General features: G+C 42.0%; 1 protein-coding gene across 1 annotated transcript in view; it reads right to left on the reverse strand.

Annotated features, from left to right (window-relative positions):
* ITGA3 (integrin subunit alpha 3) overlaps positions 1-22,114 on the reverse strand; it is a 366,625-nt gene that overhangs the window by 167,761 nt on the left and 176,750 nt on the right. The window contains exon 2 of the mRNA XM_086923967.1: positions 19,021-19,148. Coding sequence (XP_086780093.1) covers positions 19,021-19,148 — 128 coding nt within the window. The remainder of the gene's footprint in view (positions 1-19,020; positions 19,149-22,114) is intronic.

Here is a 22,114-nt window from a genome sequence, read left to right on the forward strand (position 1 = left end):
TACGCAAATCAATACTGACCCTGCTGTTTAAACAAATAAGTTTATTAAGACATATCTATACTACTATTATAAAGAGAGAACTTGCACCTTTTGGCCAGGTAAACTCGGGAACCACAGCGCCAATCTAACCACCTGATACATCTATGAAAATGTCAGGGTGTGTAGATGGACATAGGCTATATAAATTTTAAAAAAAGTAAATAAAAAAAATTAAGTTTGTAAACAAAGTAGTCCCCTGAAAGTAGCGCCGGCCGGGACCTAGCGCTGGCCGCTAAGCGACGTGCGGGATGACGAAGAAGGAGGGCAGTGCAGTGACGAGCGGCTACGCAGTGAGGAGCGGCGGCACAGGTAAGGAAAGGGAAAGTGAGACTGTGTGATGCAGGGGGAGGCAAGAAGGAGGCAGTAGTAAATGAAAATGTCGGAGCGCGGGTGAGTCGGGGCGGGAGGGGGGCGCGAGTGAGTCGGGGCGGGAGGGGTGCGCGAGTGAGTCGGGGCGGGATGGGGTCGGGCGGGAGCGGGTGTACTGCCCCCAGCCCCTTTCTGCCCCAGGCAACGCTGGGGCGGGCTGCTAGTATATCCATAAATCATAAACGTACGTTGCCTACAGCAACATCAAAGAAATGCATATTGGTCAGAAATGCTGTTTCCTCATATCTTGACCAAATCGGCTATTTTAAAAAACTAGAGATTTTAAAACATTTCTACGAGTGGTTATATAATAAGGGCAATTAATTAAGATATAAGAGATAGAGCATTTTGTTTTTAAAAAATATTACGAATTTTATTATTATCCCTAGTCATATTGTACAATTCAAGTTGAGAGAAAACTGGATTGCAACCAAGACGCATTTTGAGTAATTCAAAGTACATTTTAGGGTTTGGAAGATTTGCCAAATAGGTAGGGAAAAACATCTGCCTGTCCAAGGGTGGATGGTTTCTTAAGAAGGTGTTCCATGTCCAGCTTTTAGGAAGCGTTAAGGTGGATTCTCTCAGGGTACGTTTTTGGGAAATGGTACCCATGGTCTTATAGTGCCAAAAGTACAATGCATGGTTTTAATTACATTGGCTAATTTGATAAGTCCCATAGCCCATTTGCTTTCACTTAGGAGAAACATATCCCAGCATAATTTAAACATTATTGATGCCTCTTCTCATAAAGACAATTTATTAAGGAAGCTTAAGAGACGTGAGCATGGCATAATTTACCAAGATGTAAGATTAAATTATCGGCTTATGCTTTGAACTATAGTGACCTTAGGCAGATCAAAAAATATGTTTTAACACTGTAGTCTCTTCAGCTTCCCAGATGCTCCTGGCTTCTGATAGCTGAACCTCTGCTCCATACAGGTCAAATGGCAGGATTTTACCTTCATATGCTTTCATAAGAGGAGCTAATGATAAAAGCCCATGTGTATGATTACATTTGATTAAGCAACCTGTTTGTAACAGGTCTCTTTCCCTTGTTATTTTCATATGGTTGACCCATTTCAGTTTTTTTTTTTTAAACAACAACCCTACGTATTTATACGAAGTGACCACCTCACGTCACTTTTCATCCAGTAACCCTTTTGGCTTAATTACCTTTTTCCCAAAGATCATAATCTTTGCTTTGTCGAAATTTATTTTTAAAACGTTTTCCCTACAATATGTTGATACAGTGTCAAGTTTCTACTACAGGCCAATAGCTGTATAATCCAATAATATTGGATTGTCCGCTTAAAGGAGACAAGGAATATGACGGGACTGCATCTTTGGCGAAAAAGACTGTTGCTTTTAGAGCAGCTGGCAAGTCTGACATATAGAGCCTAAAAAGAGAAGGTGCCAATACACAACCTTGTTGTTAATATATTAATTCTATCAGATAACCACCCCCAAGGAGTCCAATTCTACCTGTGCCCAGTCCACCATACGCAATGACTGTATGAAAAATAAAAGATCACAAGGAACTTTCCAGTCTCTTCAGGGTCTATTAGGATGGCGAACAGATGGCCGCCCCTCGGGCCGGCGGTGGCAACCGCCGGACGGGCAGTGGACACCCGCCCGCGATTGCAACCCGGTAAACCGCCAGTCCCATCAGCATCAAAGAACAAAACAAAGGCCAATACTGGATACCCTTAAAGGGGGAAAAAATTGTGGTCACCTTTATGAACAAAACATAACGGTCCAGATTACGTCATCAGTCAAAAAAACTTTTTATTATTTTCTTTAATTTAACTTTCTTTTTAGTAGTTGATTTCACAAATTAATTGTGCATGTATAAACAGTTCAAACGTTAAACATAACAACACATAAAGTCTTTATACATATTTACAATTTACAATTTACACACATCCTCTCAAACATTCATTCTGCATTCATCCAGTTGTACACACACAGAAAAAATAGAACACCTTTTGTCACAAAAAGCAATTGAAATAAACAGTGGATGATGATCCCTATTTATGATTGGAAAATAATTTAAATTGAATGTTGAGAACATTAATTCATATTAAGGAAAGCCAAAACCTAATTCAAAAGAATTTGGTCATATGACAAAAGAGTTCAGTCACTCCTATTGAAGGTCAAAAGGTCGACGCGTTTCAAACCCCCAAGTCTGGGGTTCTCATCAGGACCAATCTTTTTCTACAAAAAAGAAGAATTGTAAACCAAGAATTAGCCAACCAGTTTACTATTGGACTAAAGACCTGCAAAACACCAGTATAAACCAAAGCCATACCTTATAAAGTCACTAAATGGCCATGCGTAAGTCTGTGGGACATTCGACAGGTACACAATGACGCTAGACGAATAGACAGAAAAAAATCAATACTCATGCGTTTGGGTGGACACTGGCAGAACCTAACTGGTCGTATACCAAAAAGCACTCACCTCTTTATGGTGGCGCAGGGTCTCCCTAAAAAAGAATAGGGGAGAAGCTGTAAGGACTCAAGCTGGGCGGAAGAGAAATTGCTGAAAAAAACTGAAAAAAACTTTGGTGAATGGGCGCTTACCGGTTAGCGGTAGCTCTTGTTACATGTCCGCTTGATTTTTAGAGTTGCACTCCGTATAGTTGGATCGATGAATTTATCTGAAAAACGGAATGCACGGTAAGCAAATTGTGGCGATGAGTGCATACGGAGCTATACGAGGACAGATGGTGGTTCTTAGCAGGAGCCTTACCTCCGGGCCGGGAGCCGATGGTTTAAACTGTTGCACACGGGAAGCGTTAAAGGCATTAGTCCTGCCTCGATATTTACCCGGAAACTACAGAAACCACGTGACCGCTCCGGGCAGCCAGGCGGACGATTCCTTAAAGTGATAGTATCTGAGTCAAGTGCTTAGTGCTTTATTGACAACTAACAGCGATGGTCGTGGGCAGCCTTCACGAATGCGCTACGATTGCCTTATGTTAATTGATCCTTAGAATTTCCGATACTTCATTCAGTCCCGTGGATGCAGTGTCATATTTCATGATAAGCAGCGCTTCCCGCTGACTAAGTCTGCCCTCAATGTCACCACCTCTAGAGTCCATTTCGACTTTAGACAGCACAGTCCATTTTAAATCTGCTTCTTGATGCTGACAACGTTGCCAATGTAGTACCAACGGAGCATTTGGTGTGTCATTCCTCAGGCGTGATTTGTGTTGTGTAACACGATGCCTTGCTTCTTGGGTTGTTTTTCCCACATAAAGTTTCGGGCATGGGCACATGATGCCATACACAATATTTCTCGTTTGACAATTAGTAAAGGAATCATGTCTCCAATGAATCCCATTGAATGTAAAAAGGGATCCTTCAACGGTCTGAGCGCAACATGCACAATTGCCACACTTATGGTGACCTTTTACAGGAGGTAAGTTCAACATACTTCTTAAAGAAGGTTTCGGAGCAGTTGGTAAAGCAGCTCGGACAATGTGATTTGCCACACTTTTTTCTTTTTTAAACGCAAACAGCGGAACATCGGAAAAATCCCCGTGTAAACCTTTAACTAGATGCCAATTTTGTGTGACTAGCTTCCGTAGCTGATTGGCTTGGGGTCCAAATGTGGTTACACAAACAATTCTGCTTTGTTCCACACGCTCTTTCTTTTGCAGCAGGGTCTCCCTTGGCACCCACCACGCTCTTTTTATCGAGTTTTTTAACAATTTTTTGGGGTACCCTCTTAGTACTAATCGGTCTCTAAGTATATTAGCATGCCGAAAAAACTCATCTTTATTGGAACAGTTCCTCCTAATCCGGAGAAACTGTCCGAATGGTAAATTTTGCTTCAGACTCCTAGGGTGGTGGCTGGTATAGTGGAGTGCCTTGTTGCGATCAGTCGCTTTCCGAAACAAGGTGGTACACAAGGTGCCATCTAATGCAAACACTTGAACATCAAGAAATGTAATGTTTTTATTGGAGTAGCTGAAGCTAAATTGGATCTCTTCCATCCTTTGGTTCAGCCAAATCATAAAATCTTGAAGCTGTGCTTCTGATCCTGACCAAATCATAAATACGTCGTCAATATAACGAACGTATTTCTGGATGTATTCTGCAAATGGGTTGCCATTATAGATGTATTTTGTTTCGTACAGTCCCATGAACAGGACTGCCAACTCGGGGGCAAATGGACAGCCCATCGCTACTCCTTGCGTTTGATAAAAGAACTCACCATCAAACTGAAAGTAGTTCCTTGATAGTGCAAACTTAGCTAATTTGATCAAAAAGTCAGTGGGTACTCGCATCGGTTGCTCTCTCTGTTCTAAGAAGTAGAAGATCGTTTCTAATGCTAACTCCTGAGGGATCTGTGTGTATAGTGAAACTATATCCATAGTCACTAAAAATTGTTTTTCATCATTGAACTTAACTGACGATATGTGGTTGAGAAATGCCGTTGTATCTTTCAAATGTGATGGTATTTCATTGATAAATGGTTTTAGAAAAAAATCAATATATTTAGATACTGGTTCAATCAATGATGAACAGCCGGAAATAATCGGGCGCCCAGGGGGGTTGACCGCATCCTTATGTATTTTCGGAAGTACGTACATTATGGGTATTCGTGGGTGTTTATTCTGGAGAAATGAGAATTCTTTATCTCCTAATATCCCTAGGTCATGTCCCTCTTGTAGTAATGAAAATAATTCCTTTTGAAGGTCATTTGTTGGATCCTTAGTAATTCTTCTATAACACTTCTGGTCTCCAAGTTGGCGATTGACCTCTTGTTTGTATTTGTTAATGTCCCATAGGACGACCGCCCCACCTTTATCTGCTTGTTTTATGACCAATGTTTGGTCATTTTTCAGGGTAAAGATTGCATCCTTTTCTTTTTTAGATAGATTGTAGCAGGTGAATTGTTTTTTCTTTTCAATAGCTGTTATTCCTGACAATAAAGTTTTTTCAAACGTCAGTATTTCTTTTGGGACTTTAGACGGCGGTGGACAGAAAGTCGATTTATTGCGCAGTCCTGTAACTTCATTGGAGATACTGATTGGTGTATCTTTGAAGAACATTTTTAAACGGATCTTCCGGCAAAATTCAAGCATTTCTAATTTCATTTTAACAAAATCCGGAGCACGCACTGGGACGTAAGACAGTCCTTTTCCCAGGATTGATATTTCTGATGGAGACAATGTGCGATCTGAAAGATTAAACACTGGTGACAATTCTAACTCTGATAGTGTTGGCGTCTCGTTCGCATTTCCCATGGCTGATACGTTGAACGCGACCTGCCGCGTGGTCTGCGTTGGCCTCTTCCTAAAAAAGGTTGGAGGTTTTGTTGTTGATTATTTTGATTAGTCCTGGATGATTGATTTGTCCGGGTATCGCTTGAATCAGTTTCCGTTCCTGATGAGGAGGAGGTGTCAGAGAAAGTAAGAAACTTATTACGAGAACGTCCTTGGTTATCCTCAAAAAATCGTCTTTGTACTGGTTTAGTATAAAAGTCCGCTTGGAGGTAGGGATACACTGACTCCAATGAAAAGTTCTTTTGATCTGACTCGAATTTATTACTTTTCTGTGTAACCGTGTGGTCCTTGAAGTCAAGAATTTCTTTTTCTATTTTCTCCAACAAGGATTTGGCATCAGTGATTAATTGATTGTTTTGAATTTCTGTTTCCAAGTTGGCAATTTCCGCCAACTCCTTTAGGGACAGTCTCTGTGCTGTCTCTATAGTAAGAACCATTAGGTCCCTACTACATTTAGTCTCTATGCCACTGAAACCTTTTTTATACTCTGGATCATCAGTAAACACCATGGGAGTATTCCGAATTTGAAGACCTGATGGTATGGTCCCGGCACGTAGGTGTTGCAAGAGAAAATGACCGTGTAGGTCCGTTCTAATTTGTTTTTTCTTTAGTCTGATTAGTCTGTCAGACTCATTTTGTGTTTTGGCAGTAGTGCTTAAAATGGCAGAGGCAAAAACTGGTGGCTCGCTGATCAATTTCTGGATGTGGTCCGCACTATATGAGAACGTATCTTTCTCAGACATAACAATCCACAATTTGACAAGACTCACAAACACGCACAAGACAAATAAATTACAATAAGTGAATAAATTCCGTAATGCAGAGAGGCACAATCCTACCTCTTACAACCTCGCGAGCCGGCGCCCGCACAACAACTGGAAAGAAACAACACAGGGTTCTGGCTGTTTCCAGCAAGGCTAAGCCAAAGATACCAAAGAACAAAACAAAGGCCAATACTGGATACCCTTAAAGGGGGAAAAAATTGTGGTCACCTTTATGAACAAAACATAACGGTCCAGATTACGTCATCAGTCAAAAAAACTTTTTATTATTTTCTTTAATTTAACTTTCTTTTTAGTAGTTGATTTCACAAATTAATTGTGCATGTATAAACAGTTCAAACGTTAAACATAACAACACATAAAGTCTTTATACATATTTACAATTTACAATTTACACACATCCTCTCAAACATTCATTCTGCATTCATCCAGTTGTACACACACAGAAAAAATAGAACACCTTTTGTCACAAAAAGCAATTGAAATAAACAGTGGATGATGATCCCTATTTATGATTGGAAAATAATTTAAATTGAATGTTGAGAACATTAATTCATATTAAGGAAAGCCAAAACCTAATTCAAAAGAATTTGGTCATATGACAAAAGAGTTCAGTCACTCCTATTGAAGGTCAAAAGGTCGACGCGTTTCAAACCCCCAAGTCTGGGGTTCTCATCAGGACCAATCTTTTTCTACAAAAAAGAAGAATTGTAAACCAAGAATTAGCCAACCAGTTTACTATTGGACTAAAGACCTGCAAAACACCAGTATAAACCAAAGCCATACCTTATAAAGTCACTAAATGGCCATGCGTAAGTCTGTGGGACATTCGACAGGTACACAATGACGCTAGACGAATAGACAGAAAAAAATCAATACTCATGCGTTTGGGTGGACACTGGCAGAACCTAACTGGTCGTATACCAAAAAGCACTCACCTCTTTATGGTGGCGCAGGGTCTCCCTAAAAAAGAATAGGGGAGAAGCTGTAAGGACTCAAGCTGGGCGGAAGAGAAATTGCTGAAAAAAACTGAAAAAAACTTTGGTGAATGGGCGCTTACCGGTTAGCGGTAGCTCTTGTTACATGTCCGCTTGATTTTTAGAGTTGCACTCCGTATAGTTGGATCGATGAATTTATCTGAAAAACGGAATGCACGGTAAGCAAATTGTGGCGATGAGTGCATAGGGAGCTATACGAGGACAGATGGTGGTTCTTAGCAGGAGCCTTACCTCCGGGCCGGGAGCCGATGGTTTAAACTGTTGCACACGGGAAGCGTTAAAGGCATTAGTCCTGCCTCGATATTTACCCGGAAACTACAGAAACCACGTGACCGCTCCGGGCAGCCAGGCGGACGATTCCTTAAAGTGATAGTATCTGAGTCAAGTGCTTAGTGCTTTATTGACAACTAACAGCGATGGTCGTGGGCAGCCTTCACGAATGCGCTACGATTGCCTTATGTTAATTGATCCTTAGAATTTCCGATACTTCATTCAGTCCCGTGGATGCAGTGTCATATTTCATGATAAGCAGCGCTTCCCGCTGACTAAGTCTGCCCTCAATGTCACCACCTCTAGAGTCCATTTCGACTTTAGACAGCACAGTCCATTTTAAATCTGCTTCTTGATGCTGACAACGTTGCCAATGTAGTACCAACGGAGCATTTGGTGTGTCATTCCTCAGGCGTGATTTGTGTTGTGTAACACGATGCCTTGCTTCTTGGGTTGTTTTTCCCACATAAAGTTTCGGGCATGGGCACATGATGCCATACACAATATTTCTCGTTTGACAATTAGTAAAGGAATCATGTCTCCAATGAATCCCATTGAATGTAAAAAGGGATCCTTCAACGGTCTGAGCGCAACATGCACAATTGCCACACTTATGGTGACCTTTTACAGGAGGTAAGTTCAACATACTTCTTAAAGAAGGTTTCGGAGCAGTTGGTAAAGCAGCTCGGACAATGTGATTTGCCACACTTTTTTCTTTTTTAAACGCAAACAGCGGAACATCGGAAAAATCCCCGTGTAAACCTTTAACTAGATGCCAATTTTGTGTGACTAGCTTCCGTAGCTGATTGGCTTGGGGTCCAAATGTGGTTACACAAACAATTCTGCTTTGTTCCACACGCTCTTTCTTTTGCAGCAGGGTCTCCCTTGGCACCCACCACGCTCTTTTTATCGAGTTTTTTAACAATTTTTTGGGGTACCCTCTTAGTACTAATCGGTCTCTAAGTATATTAGCATGCCGAAAAAACTCATCTTTATTGGAACAGTTCCTCCTAATCCGGAGAAACTGTCCGAATGGTAAATTTTGCTTCAGACTCCTAGGGTGGTGGCTGGTATAGTGGAGTGCCTTGTTGCGATCAGTCGCTTTCCGAAACAAGGTGGTACACAAGGTGCCATCTAATGCAAACACTTGAACATCAAGAAATGTAATGTTTTTATTGGAGTAGCTGAAGCTAAATTGGATCTCTTCCATCCTTTGGTTCAGCCAAATCATAAAATCTTGAAGCTGTGCTTCTGATCCTGACCAAATCATAAATACGTCGTCAATATAACGAACGTATTTCTGGATGTATTCTGCAAATGGGTTGCCATTATAGATGTATTTTGTTTCGTACAGTCCCATGAACAGGACTGCCAACTCGGGGGCAAATGGACAGCCCATCGCTACTCCTTGCGTTTGATAAAAGAACTCACCATCAAACTGAAAGTAGTTCCTTGATAGTGCAAACTTAGCTAATTTGATCAAAAAGTCAGTGGGTATTGTTTTTCATCATTGAACTTAACTGACGATGTGTGGTTGAGAAATGCCGTTGTATCTTTCAAATGTGATGATATCGTCAGTTAAGTTCAATGATGAAAAACAATTTTTAGTGACTATGGATATAGTTTCACTATACACACAGATCCCTCAGGAGTTAGCATTAGAAACGATCTTCTACTTCTTAGAACAGAGAGAGCAACCGATGCGAGTACCCACTGACTTTTTGATCAAATTAGCTAAGTTTGCACTATCAAGGAACTACTTTCAGTTTGATGGTGAGTTCTTTTATCAAACGCAAGGAGTAGCGATGGGCTGTCCATTTGCCCCCGAGTTGGCAGTCCTGTTCATGGGACTGTACGAAACAAAATACATCTATAATGGCAACCCATTTGCAGAATACATCCAGAAATACGTTCGTTATATTGACGACGTATTTATGATTTGGTCAGGATCAGAAGCACAGCTTCAAGATTTTATGATTTGGCTGAACCAAAGGATGGAAGAGATCCAATTTAGCTTCAGCTACTCCAATAAAAACATTACATTTCTTGATGTTCAAGTGTTTGCATTAGATGGCACCTTGTGTACCACCTTGTTTCGGAAAGCGACTGATCGCAACAAGGCACTCCACTATACCAGCCACCACCCTAGGAGTCTGAAGCAAAATTTACCATTCGGACAGTTTCTCCGGATTAGGAGGAACTGTTCCAATAAAGATGAGTTTTTTCGGCATGCTAATATACTTAGAGACCGATTAGTACTAAGAGGGTACCCCAAAAAATTGTTAAAAAACTCGATAAAAAGAGCGTGGTGGGTGCCAAGGGAGACCCTGCTGCAAAAGAAAGAGCGTGTGGAACAAAGCAGAATTGTTTGTGTAACCACATTTGGACCCCAAGCCAATCAGCTACGGAAGCTAGTCACACAAAATTGGCATCTAGTTAAAGGTTTACACGGGGATTTTTCCGATGTTCCGCTGTTTGCGTTTAAAAAAGAAAAAAGTGTGGCAAATCACATTGTCCGAGCTGCTTTACCAACTGCTCCGAAACCTTCTTTAAGAAGTATGTTGAACTTACCTCCTGTAAAAGGTCACCATAAGTGTGGCAATTGTGCATGTTGCGCTCAGACCGTTGAAGGATCCCTTTTTACATTCAATGGGATTCATTGGAGACATGATTCCTTTACTAATTGTCAAACGAGAAATATTGTGTATGGCATCATGTGCCCATGCCCGAAACTTTATGTGGGAAAAACAACCCAAGAAGCAAGGCATCGTGTTACACAACACAAATCACGCCTGAGGAATGACACACCAAATGCTCCGTTGGTACTACATTGGCAACGTTGTCAGCATCAAGAAGCAGATTTAAAATGGACTGTGCTGTCTAAAGTCGAAATGGACTCTAGAGGTGGTGACATTGAGGGCAGACTTAGTCAGCGGGAAGCGCTGCTTATCATGAAATATGACACTGCATCCACGGGACTGAATGAAGTATCGGAAATTCTAAGGATCAATTAACATAAGGCAATCGTAGCGCATTCGTGAAGGCTGCCCACGACCATCGCTGTTAGTTGTCAATAAAGCACTAAGCACTTGACTCAGATACTATCACTTTAAGGAATCGTCCGCCTGGCTGCCCGGAGCGGTCACGTGGTTTCTGTAGTTTCCGGGTAAATATCGAGGCAGGACTAATGCCTTTAACGCTTCCCGTGTGCAACAGTTTAAACCATCGGCTCCCGGCCCGGAGGTAAGGCTCCTGCTAAGAACCACCATCTGTCCTCGTATAGCTCCGTATGCACTCATCGCCACAATTTGCTTACCGTGCATTCCGTTTTTCAGATAAATTCATCGATCCAACTATACGGAGTGCAACTCTAAAAATCAAGCGGACATGTAACAAGAGCTACCGCTAACCGGTAAGCGCCCATTCACCAAAGTTTTTTTCAGTTTTTTTCAGCAATTTCTCTTCCGCCCAGCTTGAGTCCTTACAGCTTCTCCCCTATTCTTTTTTAGGGAGACCCTGCGCCACCATAAAGAGGTGAGTGCTTTTTGGTATACGACCAGTTAGGTTCTGCCAGTGTCCACCCAAACGCATGAGTATTGATTTTTTTCTGTCTATTCGTCTAGCGTCATTGTGTACCTGTCGAATGTCCCACAGACTTACGCATGGCCATTTAGTGACTTTATAAGGTATGGCTTTGGTTTATACTGGTGTTTTGCAGGTCTTTAGTCCAATAGTAAACTGGTTGGCTAATTCTTGGTTTACAATTCTTCTTTTTTGTAGAAAAAGATTGGTCCTGATGAGAACCCCAGACTTGGGGGTTTGAAACGCGTCGACCTTTTGACCTTCAATAGGAGTGACTGAACTCTTTTGTCATATGACCAAATTCTTTTGAATTAGGTTTTGGCTTTCCTTAATATGAATTAATGTTCTCAACATTCAATTTAAATTATTTTCCAATCATAAATAGGGATCATCATCCACTGTTTATTTCAATTGCTTTTTGTGACAAAAGGTGTTCTATTTTTTCTGTGTGTGTACAACTGGATGAATGCAGAATGAATGTTTGAGAGGATGTGTGTAAATTGTAAATTGTAAATATGTATAAAGACTTTATGTGTTGTTATGTTTAACGTTTGAACTGTTTATACATGCACAATTAATTTGTGAAATCAACTACTAAAAAGAAAGTTAAATTAAAGAAAATAATAAAAAGTTTTTTTGACTGATGACGTAATCTGGACCGTTATGTTTTGTTCATAAAGGTGACCACAATTTTTTCCCCCTTTAAGGGTATCCAGTATTGGCCTTTGTTTTGTTCTTTGGTATCTTTGGCTTAGCCTTGCTGGAAACAGCCAGAACCCTGTGTTGTTTCTTTCCAGTTGTTGTGCGGGCGCCGGCTCGCGAGGTTGTAAGAGGTAGGATTGTGCCTCTCTGCATTACGGAATTTATTCACTTATTGTAATTTATTTGTCTTGTGCGTGTTTGTGAGTCTTGTCAAATTGTGGATTGTTATGTCTGAGAAAGATACGTTCTCATATAGTGCGGACCACATCCAGAAATTGATCAGCGAGCCACCAGTTTTTGCCTCTGCCATTTTAAGCACTACTGCCAAAACACAAAATGAGTCTGACAGACTAATCAGACTAAAGAAAAAACAAATTAGAACGGACCTACACGGTCATTTTCTCTTGCAACACCTACGTGCCGGGACCATACCATCAGGTCTTCAAATTCGGAATACTCCCATGGTGTTTACTGATGATCCAGAGTATAAAAAAGGTTTCAGTGGCATAGAGACTAAATGTAGTAGGGACCTAATGGTTCTTACTATAGAGACAGCACAGAGACTGTCCCTAAAGGAGTTGGCGGAAATTGCCAACTTGGAAACAGAAATTCAAAACAATCAATTAATCACTGATGCCAAATCCTTGTTGGAGAAAATAGAAAAAGAAATTCTTGACTTCAAGGACCACACGGTTACACAGAAAAGTAATAAATTCGAGTCAGATCAAAAGAACTTTTCATTGGAGTCAGTGTATCCCTACCTCCAAGCGGACTTTTATACTAAACCAGTACAAAGACGATTTTTTGAGGATAACCAAGGACGTTCTCGTAATAAGTTTCTTACTTTCTCTGACACCTCCTCCTCATCAGGAACGGAAACTGATTCAAGCGATACCCGGACAAATCAATCATCCAGGACTAATCAAAATAATCAACAACAAAACCTCCAACCTTTTTTAGGAAGAGGCCAACGCAGACCACGCGGCAGGTCGCGTTCAACGTATCAGCCATGGGAAATGCGAACGAGACGCCAACACTATCAGAGTTAGAATTGTCACCAGTGTTTAATCTTTCAGATCGCACATTGTCTCCATCAGAAATATCAATCCTGGGAAAAGGACTGTCTTACGTCCCAGTGCGTGCTCCGGATTTTGTTAAAATGAAATTAGAAATGCTTGAATTTTGCCGGAAGATCCGTTTAAAAATGTTCTTCAAAGATACACCAATCAGTATCTCCAATGAAGTTACAGGACTGCGCAATAAATCGACTTTCTGTCCACCGCCGTCTAAAGTCCCAAAAGAAATACTGACGTTTGAAAAAACTTTATTGTCAGGAATAACAGCTATTGAAAAGAAAAAACAATTCACCTGCTACAATCTATCTAAAAAAGAAAAGGATGCAATCTTTACCCTGAAAAATGACCAAACATTGGTCATAAAACAAGCAGATAAAGGTGGGGCGGTCGTCCTATGGGACATTAACAAATACAAACAAGAGGTCAATCGCCAACTTGGAGACCAGAAGTGTTATAGAAGAATTACTAAGGATCCAACAAATGACCTTCAAAAGGAATTATTTTCATTACTACAAGAGGGACATGACCTAGGGATATTAGGAGATAAAGAATTCTCATTTCTCCAGAATAAACACCCACGAATACCCATAATGTACGTACTTCCGAAAATACATAAGGATGCGGTCAACCCCCCTGGGCGCCCGATTATTTCCGGCTGTTCATCATTGATTGAACCAGTATCTAAATATATTGATTTTTTTCTAAAACCATTTATCAATGAAATACCATCACATTTGAAAGATACAACGGCATTTCTCAACCACATATCGTCAGTTAAGTTCAATGATGAAAAACAATTTTTAGTGACTATGGATATAGTTTCACTATACACACAGATCCCTCAGGAGTTAGCATTAGAAACGATCTTCTACTTCTTAGAACAGAGAGAGCAACCGATGCGAGTACCCACTGACTTTTTGATCAAATTAGCTAAGTTTGCACTATCAAGGAACTACTTTCAGTTTGATGGTGAGTTCTTTTATCAAACGCAAGGAGTAGCGATGGGCTGTCCATTTGCCCCCGAGTTGGCAGTCCTGTTCATGGGACTGTACGAAACAAAATACATCTATAATGGCAACCCATTTGCAGAATACATCCAGAAATACGTTCGTTATATTGACGACGTATTTATGATTTGGTCAGGATCAGAAGCACAGCTTCAAGATTTTATGATTTGGCTGAACCAAAGGATGGAAGAGATCCAATTTAGCTTCAGCTACTCCAATAAAAACATTACATTTCTTGATGTTCAAGTGTTTGCATTAGATGGCACCTTGTGTACCACCTTGTTTCGGAAAGCGACTGATCGCAACAAGGCACTCCACTATACCAGCCACCACCCTAGGAGTCTGAAGCAAAATTTACCATTCGGACAGTTTCTCCGGATTAGGAGGAACTGTTCCAATAAAGATGAGTTTTTTCGGCATGCTAATATACTTAGAGACCGATTAGTACTAAGAGGGTACCCCAAAAAATTGTTAAAAAACTCGATAAAAAGAGCGTGGTGGGTGCCAAGGGAGACCCTGCTGCAAAAGAAAGAGCGTGTGGAACAAAGCAGAATTGTTTGTGTAACCACATTTGGACCCCAAGCCAATCAGCTACGGAAGCTAGTCACACAAAATTGGCATCTAGTTAAAGGTTTACACGGGGATTTTTCCGATGTTCCGCTGTTTGCGTTTAAAAAAGAAAAAAGTGTGGCAAATCACATTGTCCGAGCTGCTTTACCAACTGCTCCGAAACCTTCTTTAAGAAGTATGTTGAACTTACCTCCTGTAAAAGGTCACCATAAGTGTGGCAATTGTGCATGTTGCGCTCAGACCGTTGAAGGATCCCTTTTTACATTCAATGGGATTCATTGGAGACATGATTCCTTTACTAATTGTCAAACGAGAAATATTGTGTATGGCATCATGTGCCCATGCCCGAAACTTTATGTGGGAAAAACAACCCAAGAAGCAAGGCATCGTGTTACACAACACAAATCACGCCTGAGGAATGACACACCAAATGCTCCGTTGGTACTACATTGGCAACGTTGTCAGCATCAAGAAGCAGATTTAAAATGGACTGTGCTGTCTAAAGTCGAAATGGACTCTAGAGGTGGTGACATTGAGGGCAGACTTAGTCAGCGGGAAGCGCTGCTTATCATGAAATATGACACTGCATCCACGGGACTGAATGAAGTATCGGAAATTCTAAGGATCAATTAACATAAGGCAATCGTAGCGCATTCGTGAAGGCTGCCCACGACCATCGCTGTTAGTTGTCAATAAAGCACTAAGCACTTGACTCAGATACTATCACTTTAAGGAATCGTCCGCCTGGCTGCCCGGAGCGGTCACGTGGTTTCTGTAGTTTCCGGGTAAATATCGAGGCAGGACTAATGCCTTTAACGCTTCCCGTGTGCAACAGTTTAAACCATCGGCTCCCGGCCCGGAGGTAAGGCTCCTGCTAAGAACCACCATCTGTCCTCGTATAGCTCCGTATGCACTCATCGCCACAATTTGCTTACCGTGCATTCCGTTTTTCAGATAAATTCATCGATCCAACTATACGGAGTGCAACTCTAAAAATCAAGCGGACATGTAACAAGAGCTACCGCTAACCGGTAAGCGCCCATTCACCAAAGTTTTTTTCAGTTTTTTTCAGCAATTTCTCTTCCGCCCAGCTTGAGTCCTTACAGCTTCTCCCCTATTCTTTTTTAGGGAGACCCTGCGCCACCATAAAGAGGTGAGTGCTTTTTGGTATACGACCAGTTAGGTTCTGCCAGTGTCCACCCAAACGCATGAGTATTGATTTTTTTCTGTCTATTCGTCTAGCGTCATTGTGTACCTGTCGAATGTCCCACAGACTTACGCATGGCCATTTAGTGACTTTATAAGGTATGGCTTTGGTTTATACTGGTGTTTTGCAGGTCTTTAGTCCAATAGTAAACTGGTTGGCTAATTCTTGGTTTACAATTCTTCTTTTTTGTAGAAAAAGATTGGTCCTGATGAGAACCCCAGACTTGGGGGTTTGAAACGCGTCGACCTTTTGACCTTCAATAGGAGTGACTGAACTCTTTTGTCATATGACCAAATTCTTTTGAATTAGGTTTTGGCTTTCCTTAATATGAATTAATGTTCTCAACATTCAATTTAAATTATTTTCCAATCATAAATAGGGATCATCATCCACTGTTTATTTCAATTGCTTTTTGTGACAAAAGGTGTTCTATTTTTTCTGTGTGTGTACAACTGGATGAATGCAGAATGAATGTTTGAGAGGATGTGTGTAAATTGTAAATTGTAAATATGTATAAAGACTTTATGTGTTGTTATGTTTAACGTTTGAACTGTTTATACATGCACAATTAATTTGTGAAATCAACTACTAAAAAGAAAGTTAAATTAAAGAAAATAATAAAAAGTTTTTTTGACTGATGACGTAATCTGGACCGTTATGTTTTGTTCATAAAGGTGACCACAATTTTTTCCCCCTTTAAGGGTATCCAGTATTGGCCTTTGTTTTGTTCTTTGGTATCTTTGGCTTAGCCTTGCTGGAAACAGCCAGAACCCTGTGTTGTTTCTTTCCAGTCCCATCAGCATGGCGGTGGCGACCACGGCGGTGAGATTTTCCGCCCTGCACTTTTCCATCGGTGGGAGTTCGCACGCATGCCTAGTGGGCGGAACTGGCCCGCCACAATGGTGCCGGTGCAAGGCCAGGCTCCGCCAGCATGATTATGATGCCGGTGGTAACCAGACTTTCCGCAGCGGTGGGTCCGCCATGGAAAGGCATGCAGAGAATGTCTCTGGGGCCCATTGCGGGCCCCCAATGTGTTGGGGCTGTGTGGTTGCACTGGTGGGGTACCCACCACCCTACGTGTCCCTGTACCAGGTGGCAGGCATTATGCAGTGCCTGCCATGCAGTGCAGGGACGGTGCTGCTGGCAGCAGCAACCGCCGCAATGTTAAATGCCGCGATCCCTCCACCGGTGTCGGATTACGACTGCGGAGCATACTAATTGGACCGGCGGTTTTCCCGTGGTCCTAGTGGGCAGTGTTTTCCTGCTACCTTGGTGGTTGGAGTGATTTTCCGACCGCCATCCTAATAGACCCCTTAGTTTCTCCCAGAACCACCCTCTTTCCACCATATTACAGCTCATGCGGAAGTCCACAAAACAATAGCACAGCCTCTTATTCACTGATAAAGATTTCTTAATGATAGCCCAAAGGGCAAAACAGTGCTAGAGTGGTGGAGTGGCCCTCCCAGAATCCTCTCTGTTCAATTGGATGACGGTTATTTGCCAACACCCACTCTGCCAGCTGAGTTAATAAAATTTTGGAGAAGACTTTTTCTGAAAAATCTAATAGGAGGATTAATCTATAATTCCACAGCAAGCTTTCTTTCATTGCCTTTTTTCAATATTGGCTTAACCACAGAGTCCTTCCAAATATCAGGGAAAACCCTGGATTTGGCAATCCAGCGACACAAATGCAGAAATATACCTGCCCACCATTCACTGTTGGACTTAATGACAACATCCGGAATATTGTCTGGACCAGCAGCTCTACTCAATTTCAAAATATAATTGTGGATTGGATTATTGCCAGAGAAAAAAAATCATATTTCATGACATTAGTTAGAAGTACTAGTGGGAGAGTCTGTAAAACTGGTGAGACATATGAATCGTAAAAATAGGCTGTCCATGTATCTTTCAAGGTCATACATGTCAATAACCCTGGACAGACGTTGCTCACGCTAATTTTCTATTTTCCTTCTTCTGATCACCTTATAAAATTTCTTCTCTCATTTCTTCCCAACCATTATAAAACAAATCCTTTTTGTTTTGATTTATGTGTGATTTATAATTGTTTTTTAAATGACAGACTTCTTCTTTTCGTATATTAGGAGAGTCTTGTTTAAATTATCACTGTATCCTGCGCAAATCAGTTTTTAATTTCTTGCTGGAATGGTCGACCCACGATTGAGATCAGACCCTCGCTTCATTCTTAATTCTTTAAAGGTTATGGTTTACATTCATTCGGATACAATAAAGTACATTTCTTATATGAGTCGTATACCATGGTATTTTATCCTCGAATAGTTCATAACCAATATTAATACCATCTGCGCCCTGGGAGGCGGCAAGATGTTGGAGATGAAACGTGCCAAGGTGTGTTGTGAGCTATCTAGGAAAGCAAATATTAAGGAGAAGGACTTTTTTTAGGTGCAGATATTTTAATAAAACTCAAACTTGCTTCAATTGCCCAATGAACGCTTCTTTAAAGCTCCAATACCTTAAAAAGTTTTAAAAAACAAATTTCCAAACAAATATATAACTATAATCTATGGAACAACCATGATGACCTAATTAAAAAGTTTGCAAGGCAGGAAAATCATTGTGAATACGGCTATTTAAACAGATATAATTTTTTTTACTAATCGCAGTTTATGAAAAGAGTGCCTAGCTGAGACGGCATGGTGGCCAAAGTAAGAGGGGTTTGGAATGCTACCCCGCACAATTGTAAGTGCTTAGACTATTTACGAGCAAGCTCTCATTACTTTTTGTGTATTTGATGTAATGCACTAAGTGGCCAAGATCATTACATGGATGCAGAGGTCAATGTGACTCCGCAATCAAGCTGCACCTGGCTGAATAGGCCCAAATATGCCGAAACCGCTCTTGAGTGGGCTGTGTTCCGATTCAGAAAGAACCTGATTGGGTAGTTCGGGCCAGACTATTCCTATTGGGGCAGGACCACAGCAGATTTGCATATGGTTGGGTCTAATCGGAGGTGTCATGGTTAGCAAAAAAACTGTGTTGGAGGGCCACACCGAGTATTGACAGTAGTCGGACTATTTGCAAACATTCCCCTCATAACCTTTTGTGTGTTTGATATTACCCAATCCAGATACTTCACTGACTTTTCTCTTCCAAGTCGACTCTCTGGCAGTCGTCTGTCAATGCTGTTATGGGGCAGTAGTACAAGGCGCCAGTCCTATTGGCATTGGTGTTGGGTGGGGCCACATCCTGCGGTGCTCCAGTCAAGAGCCTGTGTAGAAGAAGCAAAGAAATGTCAGAATCAAAAACAATATGTTGAACCTTAGAGAAGTGCCCAGAATAGTCACTAATCATCTATTGGTATCAGTTGCACCAATACCACCTGTCATTGACCAAAAGCGAGGGCATCAAACATGGCTCTTGCGAGGCCAGATTTATTCTAGATTTTCAGGATATCCACATAAGATGCATTTACATACAATTAATGTGAATAAAACTAATTTAAACAATCGGGGGTTATCCTGAAAATCTGGCATGGATCGGATACTCTTGAATCTTCTCTGGACTTTTTTAAAGCACTGCAGAGTGAAACGAGTTAAACAAATAAAATATTTAGGCCCTACAGTAAATCCAGAGCATTGTGAAGATTGAAGGGGATAGGTTGTGGCGGCTACAACAATACAAATATTGTGGGGTGCTACGGCCACAACCTCACCATGTACTGCTCCCACGGGTGCACACCTCTATCCCCGATCAACGTCCACGAGCAGGAAAGGGAAAGACTTCCTTCCTGCTCAGTGGACACCAAAACAACTAAACCTGGAGCTGCTCTCTTGCTAAGAGCAGCTCCAGGATTGGTGGGAGCAGGCTAACCCATCGCTAATTCTTAGGCTGGGTGCGGGGCTGTGCCAGCAATCAATTGCTGGGTGCGCACTGCGCATGTCAGGCTGGCTGTAGCAATATAGCCATCCAACCCGACATGCGCAATGCAGAGGCAACTGTAAACCTGCAATTGCAGAAATCAGCCCTGCCCCCTGCCCTGGCACTTCTGCATTTAAGTAAAATGGCCTTGACATACTATTTACTTATTCGTGTGTGCCTGCTGTGCTCGCAGAAGTAGGGGCATCATTCCTCCGCTCAATCGGAGAAGCCAACCCTGGTGAGAGGTGGTAGCCCAGCCACACCCCGCTTAAACCCCACCCCCCACCCCCCTTTTCCCTCAGGTCTTTGACATCAGCAAATAGCAACTGTTCAAGAACACTGCATGGCATTCACCTATTTAGCTACATATGCCCAGCCCTTCACCAAGGGACAGGGCCTTACTGTGGTAGAAAGGCCAATCAACAAATAAACCATCTGCCCAAAGGCAAGAGGAGCTTCAGCTCGGGGCATTGGGCGTGCTGACTGGCCCAAGCTGTTCTGGTGGGAAGGGTGCACCAACGCAACCCCAGGGTTACAGACTGCGCTCTAAGGCACATCTCACCCGATCCCACACCAGCTACAGGTCACAGGCAAAAATGCCAACTAAGCATCTCTTCTATCCACACAGAGAACATGCATGCAAATATAAATTTAGACATACTATTCAAGTAAACCTATTCTGTTCCTCGTGATACTAGCCTCAGAACATGATAAAAAAACACAAAGTACAGTGATGCCAGAACAGGACAACCTTTATGGAAACAGACAGAAGTCACTATCCGGCCTTAAAACCCAATATGTGTCAACCATCTCTTGATTCACTCTGTATACACATTATATGGGTGGCGGAAAGCCACATTAAAGGATCATGAATAGAAGACCACTGCACGAGCCAGAGGGAAGGCTACATCGGCATGGGAGCGGCCTGGGAGGGCCACAAAAGGGGCACACTGAAGGATCATGAACAGAGTGAGTGCTGCAGTCAGTGCTGAGAGGGCAATGCTGCAGCTGCCAACAAGTATGGACACAAAAGGGGCCTGGATGGAGGGTCTTTTAAAGCAGTCTGTGGGTGCATCAGCTCGGAGCGTGCTGGACAGCCAGTTTTGAGTGTTTGGAGAGGAGAACTGGTGCTGAATGATGTTGCTGTGTGATCAGTTTACTGCTCAGATATCCAGAACAACAGGGCTCTCAGGTTTCATGAACAGGTAGCACATCCCATCCAGATGTGTCATTTTGCATTCAGGGACTACATTCCATTCATTTAATAAATGGAGGATAACCGGTACCGCCATTCAAAGAAACAACTCAAGTGGTGGGATCCTCAAGCTTGGAAATGGAAAACGGGAGCATCTTGTGTGCCATTCTGCCGATGGGTATGTTTCTATTGCAGTTTGCGGCAGCGCCTAATTTAAGCATGTGGGTTTACAGTAGGCCTGGGCGGTAAATTCTGTTACGCTACCGGAATTTGGTTAATTTCGCGTTCCGCGGAGAACGCAAAATTGCCCAAAATTCAGCGTTCCGCGACTTCGCGAAATTGTTTGCTTGTTCGCGTTCTCGAAATGTGGGTTTGCAAGATATTTCCCCCCCCCCGAGCACGCAAACAGCAATTGCGAACAGGAAAAAAGCATCGTGAACAAGCAATTCCGCGTGTTCCCGGAATTTCTGCTTGTTCGCGTAGATTTTTTACCGTTAGCAGAGATTTGCTTAACGCGATTGCGCAAATTTGTCCCACCCCTAGTTTACAGTGCTCGGCACCGGCACTTTATTGTTAGCACCGGCACTTGTGACAGCTGCCAGATGGCGGCACTCTTTGTGTAATTCAAAGGTGAGCAAAACAATACTGGTTTATCAGTACAATATGCATTAAAAACAAGCAATACCTGCCGACCAAGCGATTCCTATAGCTTTGGGGGCCTCCAACAGTTTGAATTGTCACACTTGTAACAGTGTGATGACTTGTAGTTCTGTAGGTACTGTCATTGGCAGCTGGCCGAGGCAATGTATGGTGCAAGTTGCAGTGGCCTCCTCAGGGCCCTGCCACTAGTTTTTTTTTTTTTTTTTTTTTTACAAAAAATAAGCACTGGTGTGCGGGAACTCTTGTGTTAAATATGTTACAAGGTAATACTTGGCCCAGCAGAACTGCTTGTTTTTCAGTCAATAATGAAATCTGCTAAGAAGTGTCACTCAAGGGGTCACACATTAGACACGAACATGTCACACATAAGCACAACAGAAAAGTGAAAATGTCACACATAAGGGCTGGCTTAAACCTGGCACCCTTTATCCCGCATCAAAAGGTCTCGCCGGTCTGCCGGT

This window comes from Lissotriton vulgaris, chromosome 5 (genome assembly GCF_964263255.1).
Source record: "Lissotriton vulgaris chromosome 5, aLisVul1.2, whole genome shotgun sequence".
Lineage (NCBI taxonomy): Eukaryota > Metazoa > Chordata > Amphibia > Caudata > Salamandridae > Lissotriton > Lissotriton vulgaris.